Source organism: Drosophila suzukii, chromosome 2L (genome assembly GCF_043229965.1).
Source record: "Drosophila suzukii chromosome 2L, CBGP_Dsuzu_IsoJpt1.0, whole genome shotgun sequence".
NCBI lineage: Eukaryota > Metazoa > Arthropoda > Insecta > Diptera > Drosophilidae > Drosophila > Drosophila suzukii.
In genome coordinates this window covers 22,553,271-22,572,101 of record NC_092080.1, presented here as the reverse complement: position 1 = coordinate 22,572,101, position 18,831 = coordinate 22,553,271, and the positions used below count along the sequence as shown (strand labels likewise).

At 41.6% G+C, this 18,831-nt stretch overlaps 3 protein-coding genes across 3 annotated transcripts; 2 read left to right on the top strand and 1 right to left on the bottom strand.

The window, feature by feature from the left end:
- Positions 1 to 5,107: 5,107 nt before the first annotated feature.
- On the bottom strand, positions 5,108 to 5,820 carry LOC108021723 (uncharacterized). The gene has a single exon (XM_017090559.4). It carries the CDS (start codon positions 5,818 to 5,820, stop codon positions 5,200 to 5,202), a length of 621 nt encoding a protein of 206 aa, XP_016946048.3. The 3' UTR covers positions 5,108 to 5,199.
- Positions 5,821 to 9,630: 3,810 nt separating this feature from the next.
- On the top strand, positions 9,631 to 13,090 carry firl (firelighter). The gene is made up of 6 exons (XM_017069078.4): positions 9,631 to 9,756; positions 11,037 to 11,159; positions 11,880 to 12,033; positions 12,095 to 12,249; positions 12,308 to 12,668; positions 12,723 to 13,090. The coding sequence occupies exons 2-6, from the start codon at positions 11,137 to 11,139 to the stop codon at positions 12,984 to 12,986; spliced, it is 957 nt and encodes a 318-aa protein (XP_016924567.3). The 5' UTR covers positions 9,631 to 9,756; positions 11,037 to 11,136; the 3' UTR covers positions 12,987 to 13,090.
- Positions 13,091 to 13,460: 370 nt separating this feature from the next.
- On the top strand, positions 13,461 to 18,672 carry Rab3-GAP (Rab3 GTPase activating protein). Its single transcript, XM_017089886.4, has 8 exons — positions 13,461 to 13,619; positions 13,681 to 13,990; positions 14,042 to 15,835; positions 15,901 to 16,117; positions 16,173 to 16,300; positions 16,358 to 17,483; positions 17,861 to 18,058; positions 18,126 to 18,672. The coding sequence occupies exons 1-8, from the start codon at positions 13,544 to 13,546 to the stop codon at positions 18,300 to 18,302; spliced, it is 4,026 nt and encodes a 1,341-aa protein (XP_016945375.3). The 5' UTR covers positions 13,461 to 13,543; the 3' UTR covers positions 18,303 to 18,672.
- The last annotated feature ends 159 nt before the right edge of the window (positions 18,673 to 18,831 follow it).

The window sequence follows — 18,831 nt, the reverse complement described above, 5'->3', positions numbered from 1 at the left end:
CCATGGCGATAATGGAAGTTGGGCCTGTCCAGAGATCATGGACATGCCGATCTCCCTGCTCTGGCATTGTGCCCTCCCCATAAGCCGTGATTAATGAGCTGACAAAGTGTTGAACATCAAAGGCAGGGAAAACAGTAATTTACAACGACGCCACTCGAGATGAAATTTAATTTAATTTTTTATTAATTGTTGCTCGGATGTCGGTCGGATCTGGGCCAGGCAGGTCCCGATCGAGACCGATATTGAGTTTTCGATTGGGATCTACCTGCTGATCCGATGATGAACCAATAAACCCAGGCGTTGCCTGGCACATAAGCAGCGCAAAACCTCAAAATATTTACTCGACAGCAAGGTGGACTAACCCAAGAGGGGGATTTGTGAGCGATTTGCGAATCAAAATTTCCAGTTCCAGGAGGCGGCCAAAGGTTGCGAAAGGATTTGCAGTGCCAGTGGTTGGCTGTCTCACTCACTCTCCCACTCTGTTTCCCACTGCCGGGATTAGGCCGTTTCGGAAATAATCCTTTGCTGCCAGGAAGAATGCAGTAAACGGCGCACAGCCCTCCCTTCAGGTCAACTCGTTTTCGGCCCGTTTACGACGGTGCCATAAACTTTTATTTGCTGTCATTCTTCGTCCTCGTGCGCGATGCTCATCGCTCAGCCAGGACACGAACCCCTTTCCTCGCAGGATAAAGGGTCCTTGCGCAGGGATCGCAGGCAAGAGTTAAGCCAGGAGAGTAGGAAAGGCTTAGCTTTCAGTCAGTCAGTCGGTCAGTCGAACGGAGTCAAAGTCAGGTAGAGTTCCCTAGGTAGAGTCCTATCTCCCGAGTTCCGAACTGCAGCGATAATCCCTGCTAATGAGGTGTCCTGTGCAAAGCAGAGCTATGGACATCGAGATGTGCGAGGCGGATGAAAGTCCGAAAGTCAAGGATAATAGAGAAATAAACGGGGATTACAGGGAATGTAACGAAACAATCCAATTGATTGAAGCAATCATCTTTTCAACAAAATTCATTGAGCCTGACGAAGGAAGTAGTCCAACAGGATACATTATAATATTAATTTTGTTAAATTGAAATAATCCTAGACTCAATATGAACGAAAAATAAAGTGATTATTGTTTCGATCGTTCATACTGCATTTTTATTGCATTGCCGATCAACTAAAAAATCCATTTAATTCTAATTTTTAAAACCTTAAAAGAATGATATACCACAGAGTAGAAGAATGTATGAACAGAAAAAACAAAGCTAGATGTTTGATACAGCCGAGCCGTTTATGAAAGCTTTTAACAGCTCTGCCTCATAATCCGATGTTTATATTAGTTAAATAAAGTTACAAAATCAAGATAAAATCAAGAGCTTTAAAAAATCTTCATTCTGCATTGTAAAATGTATTGGGGCAGTAACAAAGTTGTTTCCATTATTTTGCGGATCCTTAGAAATATTTTACGTACAAATATAAATTTTATTATAAACTATTTTTTGACATCAACAACTAGACAAACATTGACCAAAGGTAATTCAATCTATTGGCAAAATAACTCTAGAGCTTAAGTATCGCCTTCATGAATATAATACTACTCGTACTACTTACTACGTAAGGTAACGAATGCCAAAAAAATAGATCTGCTCTGGATCTTAACGCCTTGACAATTAGTTTGTATTAGGACAACGCCATTTGATTGTAATAAATGTGGTGTACGTACTATAAATCAGATCAGAAAATATAATTATACTTTGACAAATGTGTTTAGTTTAAAGGATCTTAGTAATATTGCAGGCTGATCCCGATATCATGATTGTTACTTCATCAACCCTCTCAGATCCATTTATCAGCAGATACACTTGCTCACCACGACCCGTCCAAACAGATTCCAGCCGTATTGGCAAACATTTCGGTTTGGTCTGTTGGGCCAACTACTCGTACTGTGATCCCTGTCATCGCCGATGAAGAAATATATCGAACAAGGTACTTTGTGAGCCCTCGGCCTCGTCCTCGAGTTATCCCACTGACTTGCAAGGGACTGGGAGTCGAGCGCATGCTGTTAGCGCACAAATTGATTTGTCAAATCGGGGCGCACAAGGACATTGCCATCATTAACGATGATTGCCCAGGACCCTAGGATCCGGATTCCGGACCCGTATCCGGCCGAAGGTCGTTGCGCAGTCGGTGCCAACGACTTGGACTTTGGGCATGGGCATTGTCAACACTTTGCGTACCACCAACTGTTTCTGTTGCTCTGTCGCCGTCTCTTTCGCTTTCCCTATATCCATCTCTCTCGGGCCAAAATAGTTGGAGTTTTATTAATAAACACCTTGCTAGAGGAGAAGCGGGACAGCTGTACGTCCCACTCCCTCTTTGATCTTTCTAAAAACAGTCGTAATCGATTTGGAATGCTTGGCGGGACCTTTTGCTCCTTCTCCTTTTCACCGCCTGGATGGTTGGCAACTTGTCAGCTTCCTTTTGGCATCTCTGCCCAGCAAGTGTCTTCTGTCCAAGTCGGCTGCTGAGCGGTTCCATCGCCCTCGGAGTGCCAAAGTTAACGTGGCCGGAACGGTTACGCTACTTTCCACCAATTAAGCGGAGCTGCTAGCCGAATTGGCTGGCTAATTTAGATTGTATTGGCAATCGGATATGTAAAAGAGGGGGTTAATAAGGTGTGGCTCTGGGGGAAAAGGTGGCCAAAATAACCTTTTTATTTGCATTTGGTAACCTTGAATATTTTGGTTTAAAGCTAGTCCGTTCCGTGCATCATCATCAAAAATTACATCAGATTATCCGAAAATGTACTATCAAATTGCAGAATTTCCACTTAAATATTTATATTATTGCAATCTACACTAATACTACTTCTGAGGAGTAGTAAAAAAATAATTTATGTTAGGAGTTCAAAAACGCTATACCATAAAATTTATTTTTTTAATCAGCAAATTAATAACGATAATTTGCATTTATTAAGATTTTGTTTCCAGTATATGTATACTCCCCTTTAAATTTGTAATATTATATTAATTTTTACTTAAATATTTATTTTTGATGAAATTTAATTCATGTGTACCTATGAGGCATGCACAACTTGTACATACTATCAAAAGAAAAATCCAATCTTAAAGTAATTTAAGTTTTATGTAATTTGGCCTGGCTCACAAGAGCCTAAATGATTATTAAATACGAAGTACTCTTACTTTCTTATACATAAGGGTCTTAATTTCTCTCCATTTACAATAGACACTATCTGCAAGCTCGATCTTAGCTTGTTGCATTTACCTTCCCCGAACAGGTGCCTTCGCAGACCCCAACTCCCTTGCTCACACACAATAGCTCAAAGCCAATTTCATGTACAATACAAGCCATCCAATTGAGCATTTGGCCAAATGGTAATGCGCTAGCCTCATGCCGACATTATTATTAATGATAAGCACAAGTCGCCCTTTAACGGCGGCGGGGAAAACAATGGAGAACTCCAATTTATACACTGCAGAAAAAAGTATAGTTTTTTCAAAAATTTTGATCTCGAACATGGTTAGTCACTAGGTAGCAGTTTAATTCGAGCTACAGTATAAAAACTAAGCTGCCTAGGCTAAAAAAAAGAAGAATTATCTATTTATTATTATTGATAGACTTTAATAATAATAAATAGATAATTCTTTTTAATTATTTAATCAAAATAACAATAATCAATTATAGGAAAAACGTACACCTTCATTTTTCGTCCCTATTGTAAAGGATTTTTTTTAAGAAGTTTAAATCTGCTAAAACAATATGCTAATAAATTTAAGAACTAAAATGATTTAGCCTAATAACAACCATTCTAAAACATTTTATGACTTTAATCAACATTTTTTACCGTGCTCTGGGCTCTTAGTTCGATTTCGATGTAGGAAAAGCGCGGTGTTCTTATCGCCGGATTTTCGGGGGGAACTGGCATATTAATGGTTCATTACGGTGACCCGCTGGCCCGATCCGCTCTCGACCTGGCCTGGACTTGGAGGTGGTCTTGGGTGCCGGCCCCAGCTTCAGAGGCAGCTCCTTGTGGACTCGGTTCGCTGGGGTTTCGATGGCTTTGTTTTGTGCCGCGATTGTTGGCCAGGTACGTACTGGGGACTTCCACTGACGCCTGGCGTGACGGTTTTAATTTTATTTTATTATTATGTATATGGTGGCGCAGGGTGCTTGCAGTCTATGGCAGCTCGCCACCACATCCCCGTCCCTCCGTCCGTAGTCCGTAGTAGTTGGGCATTTTATCATGAACTTGTTTTTATGGCCGGGGTTTCGGCGGGCTGCCTCGTAATTAGTTGTGGGACTCCTGCGGCAGCGCCACCTACTGGCCGTGGCGGGAGTAACGAACGACATTGCCCGACATTTCCAGGCCCCAAAGCTAATGAAGCAACAGCCCCAGTCCCACCTAACCTCAGACCCCTCGGACTTTCAGGCTTCACGGACGCGTGCAAATTCCATTGAAAAAGGAGTTTAACTCCGCTTTTTATTCCTCGACGGCCTGGCTTTATCTGCATTGGCCCAGCAATTTACGTGGTTCGTATTTTGTTTCTTGACTTCTTTGTATTATTTTGCAGTTCCGCAGAGTTTCCTGGAGCCGGGGGTCCACACACATTGTGGCAAACTGAGGTTGGCGCGGCAGCCACTAATTTTGCATGCGGAAATTGGAGTTTGACATGTGCCCATGAGAGCTCGAGTTGAGGAATATTTAAGGAGTGTGGTAAGTAAATTACCGCCAAGCTATCAATAAACTCTGTTAAACTCAGAAAATATTATTCATTGTTGAATTTAAAGTCATGATTTATGCCTTAACAAAATGTTAGTCTTAAAGAAATTGGAACCTTTAAATATATAATTTCTAACATATATCTTAATTTACTCTACAATTTTTATCTTGATGTAATGCTAGGAACAAGGTGTTACAAGTTATTTAAATATATAAATATTATTAAGAGAAATATGATAATAACATTTTGATTAAAACTTTTCACAAACGATCTACTTATTTGTTTTCGACACACCGACGGTATTTATCTAAAAACGATCTTGAAAACTTAAAGAAAGGGTTGATTCAAATTAGTACAAGTATGAACCAATTTGTAGATTACTTTAAATTCTTTATTGAAACCCTCGATTTCTTCAAATAATGGACCCTTAATATAGCAAGCATAGAAAATATATACAAATTTCTTAGCAGATAGTTCAGAACACCGCCGACCGGCAGCGGCGAAGCTCGGATTTCCTCTCCTCCACCGTGTCCACTCCGAATCCGTGCCAAAGTGTGTCCGGCGGCTTGCTCCACCGCACAAAGTAGGTCTTATGGACGGCGGCCAGCTGTGGCTTGGATCTGCTCCCGGGATCCAGACGCCGTCGGAAGGGCCAGAGAAACCAGTGGAGTGGTCCCCGACTTATGGGAGGCATCTGCAGCTGTCCTGGGACCACGGATTGGATCGCCTCCAGCTGCAGAGTGGGGTGCGGTTGCTCCACTATCACGGGAGCTGGTTGGGGACCTCGACTCGGAGTACTGGTTAGTCTGGTGCTGGAATCGAAGACTTCAATCTCGTTCTGATCGCGCGATGACCACGGCTGCAGGCAACTGGATTTCAACGGAGATGGTTCCTCACCAGCCTCCTCCAGAATGGGGGAAACCCGGCTGCCGCGATTACACTTGAAGCAACGAGGAATCCTGGACTTTGATGGTGGCGGGGAAGGATCTGGTGGCGGCATCTTGACCAGGATGAAGTGGTCATTTAGCAGGCAAACGTCCGACACCTTCTCGTACTTGGGCTCTTCGCCGAGGGCGATGGGTGAAAACGGTTGCATACTTTCAGGCCTCTAATAAAATGGAGCCGAGCTCTTTAATTTAAGTTTACAACGTATTATATCAATTACCTTACTGTCATTAATCTGTGTTAACTGTAAATCTAACTATTTTTTAATGTCTTAAGTAATTGGTTTATTTGTATCTTTTTTGCTGCATTTTATGTTCACAAATGCTCACTAACTCGATAGATCCCTCCCCAATACATGTACATTCTGTAACAACTCGACAATAGACTTAAATCACATAATAATCAGATGCCCCTGACTATCCCAACACTGAAGAGATTCCTTTAAGTTTGAAAACTACCATAAGAACTAACATTAACATAAACAAAATCCTATCCTTCCTTAGAAAAACTAATTTATACCATAACAGTTAAGCAAGTTGTCTTTAAATAAAAATAAATAACGTTCAAGTCCAGACGAGCCGAAAGCATTTGTTGCTTGCGCTGTAATTTTAAGTTAGCTGATAGTTTTAAACTGTTAGTTAGCTTTATATAAATAGTTAAATAGATTTGTTTTAAACTTTTTAAATAAACTTTTCTATCAAAACAAATTCCTTTCTGGGCGAATGTACAATGGGAAGCTTTTCGGTAATTTATGTAACTTGGGTTATTATATATTTCTTAACCCATTTAAAATATTTTTTGGAAAAATTAGAGCTGAAAATCAACACTCAAATCAATTCATTTTAAAAATCATTTGTTAAAGGTAATTGTTTTCATATTTTCAGGTTTATCGCAGATCTCTCAATTGCGTTTATAGAGGGCCTAGTTTAGATTTAGGTTCTGATATAGGTTACACGAAATAGGCTGGCATTTTTCTTGTCGGACAGGCACATTATCCTTCGCTTGACTTTTGACACTGCACTTGGCCAAGAAACGGAGGAAGCAAGGAAGCGGCAGACAGGCGCTACCAATGCCAACAATAGCAACAACTGGCCGTATTTTATGCCCCACGAAAACAAAAGTTATATTTATTATTTTGACAGGTAAACAAATCACGAGCTCACTAACACAGACACATACTGAGGGGAAAACAACAAATGCAGGCAAGGAGACACTCACATTTTGGCGCTCCCCCTTTCGCGGTCTTCTTCTTGCTTCCGGTTTCCGGCTTCCCTTCCGCTCTCAATTGGGCGTTGTTAGCCGCTTGGCTCACCAACGGCAACTGAAGCCGCCTTTCAGGCCGCCGTCGAATGCAGCACAGCCACATGCGTGCCCAACTAAATACCCTTTTAAAAAGGGGAAGTACTGACGAATAGTCGATGAATTTGTCCATACTGAAAACTTCAATCAAGAATGTTTAGGATAGAAGCTTTATACATATCTAAGCTTAGGCTACGGAATACCAGCACCAGAAATATGGGCTTTATACACCCGTACACATAATATAATACTAGAATTAACAGTTGATGAAGTGACTTTTATAAACTATGTAATCATTCCTTTCTAAAGTATTCTGTTTTCTTTAAATTAACTAATAAATGTTAGCAAAACCTGTCCAAAAAATAATTTAGTAGTGGGTTTATAGTGACTTTCAAAAGGTTTTGCATGAATAAAAAAAATTATTAAAGCTATTAATTTGTTAGAATTATTAAAAAGAAAATTTGTTAAATTATGAACTTCGTTCACACTAATAATCAATTGTGTATATAGAAACGTAATAAAAAAGTTAGGATATTTACCCTGAAATTATTTACTTAACATGTAAAACCATTGATAGCAAAGAAAAAAAAATATTTCTGTAGTCATAATTTGTTAAAAATTCATACTTCAGTAAACCATATACAAATAAAATAAAGTTAGATCCTTTGGGATAGAGTATTTTTGAATCGACTACCGCCCTATTATTAACTTTCCCTTTTTGTTTTGCATGTTAATGGAAGGACGAACAGACGGATTGATGGTTGACAATTAGCAAAACATAGTGCAATGTTTTTAAACATTTCAATAAAGAACTTGTTACGTTAATGGAACATGTGTACTTAACAATAACTGCTATCCATTTTCAAGGTTAAATACATTTTCTGTGGTATTTTGTTCACATTTTATAATCCAATTTTATTCAGCTGTGTATGTTTAGAATGACATTTTTATTATTATTTTTAAAAAAACGCTTCATCAAGTTTATTCTTTTGCTATGCTCCAATACTTTTACCTCAATTTGCATATTATTGGGTCAAGTAACAACATGGTGCTTGGCGCATTAGTGACTATTTTTGACATGATCGGATCAGATATTTTTGTATCTGGTCAATTCCATAAGCTTGCCACCCTTTTTGGGCCCTTGGATTCCAAACGTATTCTTTAACTTATTCAGGTGCCTGACATGTCATATTGATATTGATTGTTAATGCACGCCACATCGATAAGTCAAATGAAGGCAGAAAATCAAGGTGGTGGAATAGAAGGGAAGGGAGGGTGGATTGGAACCATAATGACTAAACATTAAGCAACAAGCTGGCTGCCAACTAATAACCCCACCCATTAACAAAGGCTGGTATGCGGGGGCAGTACATAATAGACAGAAATTCTTTGTTTACTTTGATTTGTGTTCAGAGCGATGATTATTCGAGTGACAGCTGGGCGTTAAAGTCGCGATTATTCCCCATTGTGACTGAGTAGCTTACATTTATTAAGAGCTCCTACAAACAAAATATTGTTACAATTTTGCTATTTAATAAGTCTATAGGTAAATAAACCATTTTAATTAAACAACAAGTCACCCACATACTAAAATTACAAGTCACAATGGTAATTATCAGTATCTAAAGTGCAACTGCTTCTGCTCTTCTTGTTTTTGTAGTGCTGCTTCAGTTGTTGTTGCACTCGAAATTGACACCAATTATGTGAACGGGTCGTCGATCGCTTGAAATTGAACGCAAATGCGGGGAGAGCCCTTCGATGACCTTCCGTCAATCAGATAATAAAACAAGTAAAAGCCATAAAGTCCAATGTACCGACTATGAGATACCCAAGGACCAAAAATATTGCGAACCTAAAAGGCGTAAGAATTCATTTTTTGTACAACAACCATGTCTTAACTTAAGTATTTCAAACCAATTTCTTCCAGGTTATACGATTAATAAGGGTTTTTGGAGGCTGGAATTTCAATACAAACATATTTATATATTAAACCATTTCTTAACAATAACTGTTTACAATTTTGAATATAAAAAACATGACAAAGAATTTGAAACTTTGCATCTATATACATATACATTATACATTCTGCTGGAACTTTTTATTTTACCTTTCACTTATTATGCACGATATAAATACACCCTTCATCTCAACGAGAAACGGGTATATAAACAAAGAAAAAAAAAATATAATAAAATGCATTCGAGTAAAAGTGAATTTCGGTTCAAAATATACATATACATATATTTATTTTGATTATCAGCCAAGGAAAAAACTGGATGAGAGCATTATCCAGATCCAGTTGACGCTCCCCGCTCTCTTTTCAATTATTACGACCGCTGAACTTGAACTTGGTGCGAACTTAAGCTTACTCATCTCAAAAATAAGCAAAAGCAAAGCATGAAAACGGTAAATCATGCTTAGCCAAGTTGGTTTGAGCCAAGTTTTTGCTTCCCGGTCTTTTGTTTTCGTCTGGACCCCGATGAAGGTCACCTGTGGCTGGTGGTTTTTTTCTGGAAAAGTGAAACAAAGAGGAGACCATTTATCAGTTTGCGGTGGCTCAAGGATCACGTTCCAGATCTCTTCCAATCACTCTGCTCTCTTAAGCCCTCTCTTGGGGCTTCCACTCTTCCCGATTTGAACGTAGGCTTCGTCGCTTTGGAAGGCCTGCAACTGAAATCATTTGGCGTCGAGCAGCGACACCCATCGGTCGTTCCAGTCTCGACTTGGGTTCGGATCTTCTTTACAGTTAACGATAACGATCCGTTGGAAATACTAATACTCGAATTGAGTAAATAATGCTTACATTTAATATAATTTCTTTGATTTCAAGTTATAAACATATTAATGCAGTGCAAAGTGTGTAATTTGTGAAAGTGAAATAAGTTATTGCATGTACCCCAAAAACTATAAACTACTTGTTTAACTGCAGGATGTTAGACAGTAAACCAATCGATTAAATCAACCATTAAATAAATGGACGCACCTGTTCACTGAAAACAACGATAAGATAGCTAGTCAAATTCATTAAGAATAATTACTTTTGAATATCAGGTTTTTTAGTAACTTTTAATCATTAGCTTTTCCATTATACAATCCTCTTAAGCTTAGTGGTATCAACATGTTTTTGACTGCTTGTTTTGATACGTTAACGTTAAAAGCGTAACAACCCTAATAATTATATACAGTTACGTTAATTAAACAATCATCAGATAGCTAATTGATTAGGCAACCGAAAACGCAGGAAAAGTCTTATAGAGACCCTCGTTGCATTTTATGGTTACGGCTTTCGGTTGTTGCAACAAACATTTTGGCTTCCCCATTGCAGCGGGCCATTTGGCCGCCTCTTGCCAAGAAAGTAAAAGAGCCAAAGACTGCATTTGGCCAAAGAGAAGAGAACTTGGACAAGAGCATAAGAGACTTGCACTTTTTGGCATCGCGTAATCGAGCCCCATTCATCAGGCAGTGCAATATGCAAACAGTTATCAAGGGGGGGTTTTAGAACTTGTTTAAATTAAAGGGGTCCTATTTCATGATATTCAAATCGTATTTAAAATTGATAAACTATTATATTATTAATATAATATAATAATATTATCATAAAAATGACATAAATACCTCTTAATTTTTATATTAAAACATCAATTAGTTTATAATTTTAACTTCAAGCTTTTTTTATGAAATTCTTCATATCGAGTCAATTATTGGGTGAGGTCAATCCCCATTCCTACGCCCCTGCATCCTTTTTTCTTTGTGAGCATTTGTCTCTTTTCTGTGTGCCACATCGAAGTGCACGTAATTTTCCATTTAGTGGCAACCGAATCGAAAACGAAAGTGGAAATGTTGCAATGCCGCCGGCGGCTCCATCTCTTCACCTCCTCCTCGCTCGCCCACGCCGCTCGCTCTTGGCCAGCCGGTTGTAAAATCGGGGGAAAATAAAAATAATAACAAGAAAACCGACTCCTCGCCAAGCTCAAAAGCCAAAAGTTGTGAAAAGGAAGCCCGCAAATACGGAAGAGCGACGAGCCAGTCAAACTATCCGTGACTCAAAATCATTATTTTTCATTACAGGCATTGAATCGCACTTGGTTCTGCTTGAATAAGCTGTCAAAGAGCGCCGGATTTCGGAACCCAGGGAAACCATACATTTATCCGAACATATACGGTCATTATGATAGAACGAGAAATTATCCAGTAAGTGCTTACGCTTATCGCTTTATATCCCAACAGAAATGAAACACTGATCAAAACACTGCTCCCTCATCAGTAATTACAGTGAAAACATTATTTTGATGACAGCTTCACATTGTATGTTTACTTCATATCATTTTACTTGTGTCTTAATCAAATTATCTATCAAATAACTTAAATATTTTAAAATGTGCTTTATATTTATTCTACAACTAGACTACTACTAGCTATATGTAGATGAGAAATATTTTGTTCATATAGGGTTGTTTCGAAAATGAAAATAGAATTTAGTTTTAGAAATGGTCAAAATTACCATAGTATTATTCCATAGTAAGCTTAAATTAGAATAAATATCTTGGACATCATAATTCCCATTCATATGTAATTTTCCAATCGATTGAGCCTCTACTGTCGATCGCTTGGCCCCTCGAGTATCCAAAAAGGGGGCCAAGACCCAGTGTCAATACTCGAGGCAGTCTCAGTACTCTTCACTATCTTATGTTGTACTATATTATGGGGACTTGGCAAAGTCCGCCGATCGCCTTCTGCCCGACCGTTTGAACATTGCACATGCAGCGGGCGCATACAAATAGATAAATTAAATCATTTCGGGGTTTGTCGAGCTTCAACTTTGTTCAAATATTTGCCAACTCGGAGTGGCCAGTAACTAACTAGTTGTATATTTCCCTTAGATATTGTGCATTATATTGTTGTTCATTTCAGCACGACCCCCGCTTCAAAGCGCATCTTCGAAGTTCTTCAGGATGTCCTGCAATTCTTGGTGCTCTTCGTGAGAATCCTTCTGGAGTTGTTTGTTACCCTGGTACAGACTTTCTTGCCCAAGAAATTGAAAGATATCAGCGGGGAGATAGTCCTGGTAAAAATATATTACACAACTTCTTAACTTTTTTTAATAATAACAATTTGTATCCCCAAAGATTACAGGAACCGGACATGGAATAGGGCGGGAGCTCGCCCTTCATTATGCTTCTTTGGGTAGCACAGTGGTTTGTGTGGACATCGATGAGAAAAACAATTCGCAGACTGTCCAGAAGGCCAAACGCCTCAATCTAGGCGAAGTTTACAGCTACAGGTATTATATATGTAATTAAATTATATCAATAGAATTTTCATCCTATTTATTTATCCAGCTGCGATGTTTCCAAGCGAGAAGAGGTTATGGCCCTGGCGGATCGGGTCAAGGGCGAGGTTGGACACATATCGGTGCTTGTAAACAATGTCGGCATAATGCCCACCCACCCAATCCTTCAGCAATCAGCCGAGGAAATCCAGCGGGTGTTTGATGTGAATGTGTTCTCTCAGTTCTGGACCATCCAGGCCTTTTTGTCCCACATGCAGGAGAAGAATCGTGGCCACATCATCTGCCTCTCTTCTATTGCCGGCTTGGTTGGGATCTCCAACTTGGTGCCCTATTGCGCCACAAAATTCGCAGTTCGTGGGCTGATGGAGGCACTGCATGCAGAGTTACGAGAGGGACCTTACAGGGATCTGGTAGGATACAAAATCGCATCCCAATAATACAAAACTAATGCAAGCCTATTTTAGATAAAGACAACCACCATCTTCCCCTATATGACCAACACCGGCCTGTGCAAGCATCCCAAGGTGAAGTTCCCCTCGATCCTGGGCCTGCTAGATCCCAAGCAGGTGGCCAGAAGAATCGTGGAAGCCCACCGCTCCGGTCTTATGGAGGTAACCATTCCCAGCTGCCTGCTGCACATCAACAACTGGACGCGACTCCTGCCCGATCATTGCGGCCTGATGCTAAAGGACTTTATCGACAGCGGTGTGGATTCGGATTTAATTTAGGTAACCCTCGATTTAGTAGATCATAGATCGAGTTACAATATGTTGCAGTACAATAAACTTACTTTTGGAGTATGTATTTAAATAAAATCAAAACTATTATGATAGTTCCACCTATTTTAAATACTAGAGGCCCACAGCTTAATCGGTGCATTAAACTGGGTCCTAAACAATTGACCGAATATTTTTCTTTTAGTGTGTGTTGTTTTTAACATTAGAATAAAAATGAAAAGTAACCTCCTTGGAAATAAAAACTTTTATTTTTATTTTAATCCATTCCCTTTTTAGATCGATACAGCGATTTTCCAACTCTTTAATCCGTCTACTAAAAAGAATAATAATATTACCAAAATCGTTTTAAATAATGGATTTCTCGATAAATTATTTTTAAGCGCCATTAGTTCGTTGTGATTGGCGATACCTGTTGCGCTAAAATCGATATTTGTGAATAGCTATAGCACCAGTGCCGGCTATACTCAAAAGCAGTCTCACAAATTCGCTAGAACTAGCTGCCCTGCCACCTCCACAGCAAATCAGCTGTGTGATGAAAACAAAAGACGATGGCTTGTGAAGTAAAACACTGCGGAGAAATCCGCGATTTTAGGAAAGTACAGGAATACTTTGGACTCGGACACGGTGAGATAGCTTTGGCAATAGCTCCTGCAGTGAGTAAACATAATGTATCCATTTTGAGCAGATGACAACTGGTTAAATGCGGTAAACCATGCCATTTCACCCACTGGGGAACTGATTGCCATGGCCCAGGGTGAAAAGCTGGCATTTCTCTCCACCTGCTGGAGCAGCCATGGAAATGCCAACACCTACGTCCTGGGGTGGTGCGGAGAACTAGAGGATCACAACCAAATCGTGACCAGTCTTACCTGTTTGCCAATGACCCATAACCGAAGTACAGATGGAGCTATTGAGTGGACATGCGTGGCAGTTGGCTTAGTATCGGGCATGGTGATCTTCTACACGGACTCTGGCCTAAAGCTCTTTTCTCAATGGTCAGTTGAACAAATAATGTTATCCGCTCACTAACAAAGTACATTCTCAAGCTGCCAAGAAGATCCGGTCATAGGAGTCAAGCTGCAGTCTGCACCTCGCCACACGGAGGCCGATTCCCTGCTCTACATTGTGTATCCTCGCTGTCTGTGCTTCATCCAGGGCCAGGACATTTTGCCCACCTTGACCAACTGCCGGCACAATGTTCAAAGAGGCGCCTTGGAGAGGAGTACGTATCCCATTGCGGATGTGGTGCCATTCCAAAAGTATAAGTTCAAACAGGCGAAAGAGGCCGTCATCAACGATGCCGTCATATCCAGCACACAGCGACCTCCAACATACGACTATATTGTCCAGCAGAGCATTGGCCTTGGTTACTTCGCCAAAGTGCAAGCCACGCCGCCGAGAAGCTCACAAGTTCTTGCCGCCGGAGCGGAGCCCTACTTGGGTTTCTTCCAGGCGGAGGAGGGATACAAAACCATGTCGCTGGGTGAGGTGGCCAAAGATGTTATCGGAATAGCGTACAAGAACCTGCTAGGTGGACTCTTTCGACGCGCTCCAGAGCCACTGCCATCGCCAGAGGAATCCCCACTTCCCGTGCCCACAAAAGTGGCCCCGATGAGGATTCGCTGTCGCCTGTACGACGGAAAGAGAGATGGCTTAACCCTAGCAGTGGCACCAGGTGGCCGCCTGGCTGTTGTCACGGATAATCTTGATCGTGTAATGTTGGTCGACACGCAGCAAGCCATTATCCTGCGCGTGTGGAAGGGCTATCGGGATGCCCAGTGCGCTTTCGTTCCTGTCAAAGAGCGATCTGTGCGCGGGATTAAGACGCACAAGCGAAAGGCTTTGTTCCTGGTGATATACACTCCTAGAATGGGCTGCCTGGACATCTGGGCCTTGCAAAACGGTCCCAAGGTGGCTGCTTTTAATGTCTCGAAGAGTGGCCAACTAATATACAACAATCACAGTGCTCTTGGCACCGGCAAAAGTGGTGGATCTACTGGCGGAAGCAGTCAATCCCGAAAAGCTCTTGCTATCAATCACTGTTTGTTCCTGGACCCCAGCGATGGCAGCCTGAAGGAGGTGCACATTCCCTTTCACTATGCCCTGAGCGAGACCAGCTCCCAGACATCGCGGGATATCCATATGCTGAGGCGTCTGAGAAATCAGTTGAAAACCTTTAATCATGACGATGCCAAGGATGTAGTGCTGGGAGAAATTGGCGAGCTGGCTAGTGAACTACAGACGCTCGAGGTTCGACAACAGTGCCTGGAAACGTTGCTAAAGAGCAAGAAGCTGCAACCACAGGTTTTTCAGTGTATTATTAATGCCTTTATTGAGAAACCTCTTCCCGAGTCGTTAAACTCCGAGGATTTTGTCATTCAAATCGAAAACTATAAAAGATTGACTGATCTATACTTGGCCCTGGGGCAAATCAATCAGCGGGGAGAAAGCGAACCACCTGTGGAGCACCTAGAGCTCTCTGATGCAGATCTTGTCACCATTAACAAGTTGGTTTTGCTGCTGGACGACGGCACCGATAAGGAAAAACCCTCCTCCACGCGCGAGGTAAGCTTCAAGCTGCAAGGGGAGCACAAGACCGAGGAGTTTGTCGATTACCTGAGCATTTTTAACATCGAGAGTCCAGATGGCATCAGGCTGCTGCCGGAAAAAGCCGACAAGTTTGGCGCTGTTAGTATTGATCTCTTCAGCCAGTTTTTTGCACAAGGTCTGTGTTTTGGTCAGTTCAAGCAGTGGATCAACCAGGCATGTCTGCCCAGCAGGGATTTGCTAAAGTTGATTATTTGGTTTTGGCTTGAAAAGCCTTTTAAATACAACAACTGGTAAGGAAAGCCACATTCCAATCCTTCTTAATTTACCTTACCTATTCTCTATATACTTGTTTCAGTGATGAAGTAGTGGATGACATGTCTAGGATCGCTGCTATGGTGCAGACTATATGCGATCTGGCTGGAGAGCACATCCACGACTATGCCTACAATGCTATCTCACCGTGGTGGCAGGAAGTACGTGAACTTCTTTTGGAGAGTAAACAGTTTTCAGGCTTGCTGGTAGCCATTGTCTGTAAAACGGTGGCCAGTAATTTGTGGCGCAACAGAAAAGAGGTAGGCCGTCTGTAAAATCTAATGGAACAAGCTTATTAATTGTGATTTTCTTCAGGGATCTTGTGACGATTCCTCGCAAAACGAGGAGGAGGAGCGCTGGGAACGCATATCGCACGATGAGGCCCAGTGGGGACTACTCACTGGCAAGCTAGAGGACGTGGCCGTGCTGGGTGCAATACTGGGGTACGTCCAGAATCCCCCATTCCGATATATTTTTATTAAATACTTTTCCATGCACAGTAAGCAGCTCACATGCCGGGATCCCGTGGGTCCAGAGATGTCCTACGAACCACCTGACTGCAGCCTCAAGAGCATTGTAAGCAGTGGCAAAGGCATCGTTACCGAGCTGACGGCCAAGTGGCTAATCAGTGCGCAACTTCATCCCAGTAAAATCTTGGAGGTATCGGCCCCGGAAAATGAGTTAGACGAGGAAAGCAAAATTGAGACAAAGGATGATCCAAATAAGGAGCGGCCTAGTGAAGAGGCCGAGTCAGAAGAGGAGTTAGAAATGGCTAAGGAAGTACAGGTGACAAACAAAGATGCCCACGAACCGATTCTGGAGCGATTAGCTTTGCTCCGTGCCCACTTTCCCTTCAGCTTGGAATCGGGCGTGCTTTTAAGTCTCATGTCCTGGCAATACATGGTTCAATGGAGCAAGCAGCTATCTTCGCTGGATCACCTGAAGGCAGCGTTGCTTTGCTTAAACCAATTTCGTACACCTGATTGGGCCCTGAAGCACGGAATATGCTGCATGTTGTGGAATGCCACCCTAAAGTTTCCTCTCCAGGCAGCGGCCAAGCTAATTCAGAAAGTGGGACGCCTACCGGTGGACAAGATGTGCCAACAAGATCTGGAGATGTCGGCGGGAAAAGTTCCGGAGTTCCTAGAACTCAGCCTTGAATTCCTTCAGCATTTCACCACATCTATGGAGCACGACAAGCGGGAACTGCACTTCGAACAGTCTCTAAGTGAGGGAGCCCTGCCCTTGCAGTTCCTCGCTCTCCAGCAGCACCACGCCATGCCGCAGTTGCTTCGTCTGCAGACGGAACTGTGTAGTGTACTCCACTTCGTGTCCTTCTTCCAACTTCGCATATCCAAACCTCTAACCACGCTGTTTGACTCGATGAGCAACAAGGCTCTGCTAGCGGACATCAACAAGGAGCTACCCTACGTTCTGCCAGCACCAGATCTCGTACTCCAGCAGCAGCGCACAGATTTCCTATGTCGCCTAGTGTCTGCTACAATGGACCTAATTAGAGAGGACCTGGAGCAGTTGTACATCCTAGATCATGTCTTCTACATGGCCAAGATCTGTGATCTAGCCGACAGCTGGGAGGTCGACAAACTTCCCATTCTGAGGCGACAGGTAAGAATATGCGACCCAGTGTAGTGAAAAATCTTATTTCTTCCGTTAAACATAAGTCACCAAATTATTTAAGCTTTGCTAATTTATTTTTATACCCGTTACCCGTAGAGTAAAAGGGTATACAGTCATTTCCGTCTGTCCGTATATAAAGTTGATTAGCTGAGTATGTACTGGTATGTGATAGTCCATTTAAATTTCGAAATATATTACCAAATTGTGTTTTTGTTCCGCTCAAATTGTAATTCATTTGTGATCTTAGGAACCTGTGCTTTTTATTTAGGGATACCATTAGCATCCTTTTCAGTTAGTTAGTTCGTTCACAACAGAGGAAACACATTATAATAAAGATATATAAAATATATTTTTGCCGTCTCCAGGTGGTGGAGCTGTACGCTTTCGGGTATGATGCGGAGGCCCAGATGCTGCTCCACGACATCAGTGAAGACGAGGAGCTGGGCCGACTGCTGCTAGAGATAGCCGGCCGAAGGCTTAATCTCTACGCGGAGAGCTCGCAGTCCACGTTTCTGAAGATTGCCTCAGTAGGACACCAGTTGCTGGCCTATTTGGACAACCTGGTAAGTGTTGCCAGCGTTTACCATCCGCAGTACTGATCCATGTCCACCTCTCACACCGCTCACGCAGAAGGAGCCGATGACGGAGCAGAACATTCAGATTGCGGCCACCAAGCCCGATGACATCGATGTGGCGGCCCTGGACAGGCTGTTGTCCCACGCCTACAAATGCCTCTGCCGGCGCGAGTCCAAGCAGCTGCCCATCATTGCCCAGATGTACAACGCCGTGCGTATCCTGCAGAACTGAGGGCGAGGATGACAAAGAAACACTCTCGTTATTCAACGTTATTCGCAAGATTCATTGCGCGTGTTTCATTGGAACTTTTAAAAACTGTTTAGGAAGAACCACAATCAGAATGTCTGACTTTATTACTTTATTTTAACACTATATTATCAAGATCTATGGATACAAAATACGACACCGACATGAAAATGACCACATTGAAGCCTTGACATTTAGGGTTTTATCAAGCACAACCCATTCACTTGATCGTTTATCAGCAAGAACTTGGGAAACTGTATGAATTGCTTTGATTTGAAGTTATATTTAGGAGTTAATTATCAAATTAACACTTAAATATGTCTTATATTTGATTAAATATTATATTAGTTTAAAATTGTGTTTAATTTGTACTCTCCTTAGGTGAGTAACGGGTAACTGATAGTCGAGGCCTTTCCATTTTCCCTTGTTTAATCTTAATTGAACAAGAAATATAATATCATTCTCCATTCTAGCTAAAAACAACATTTTGAAAAATACTTCGTTTAGCGACAAG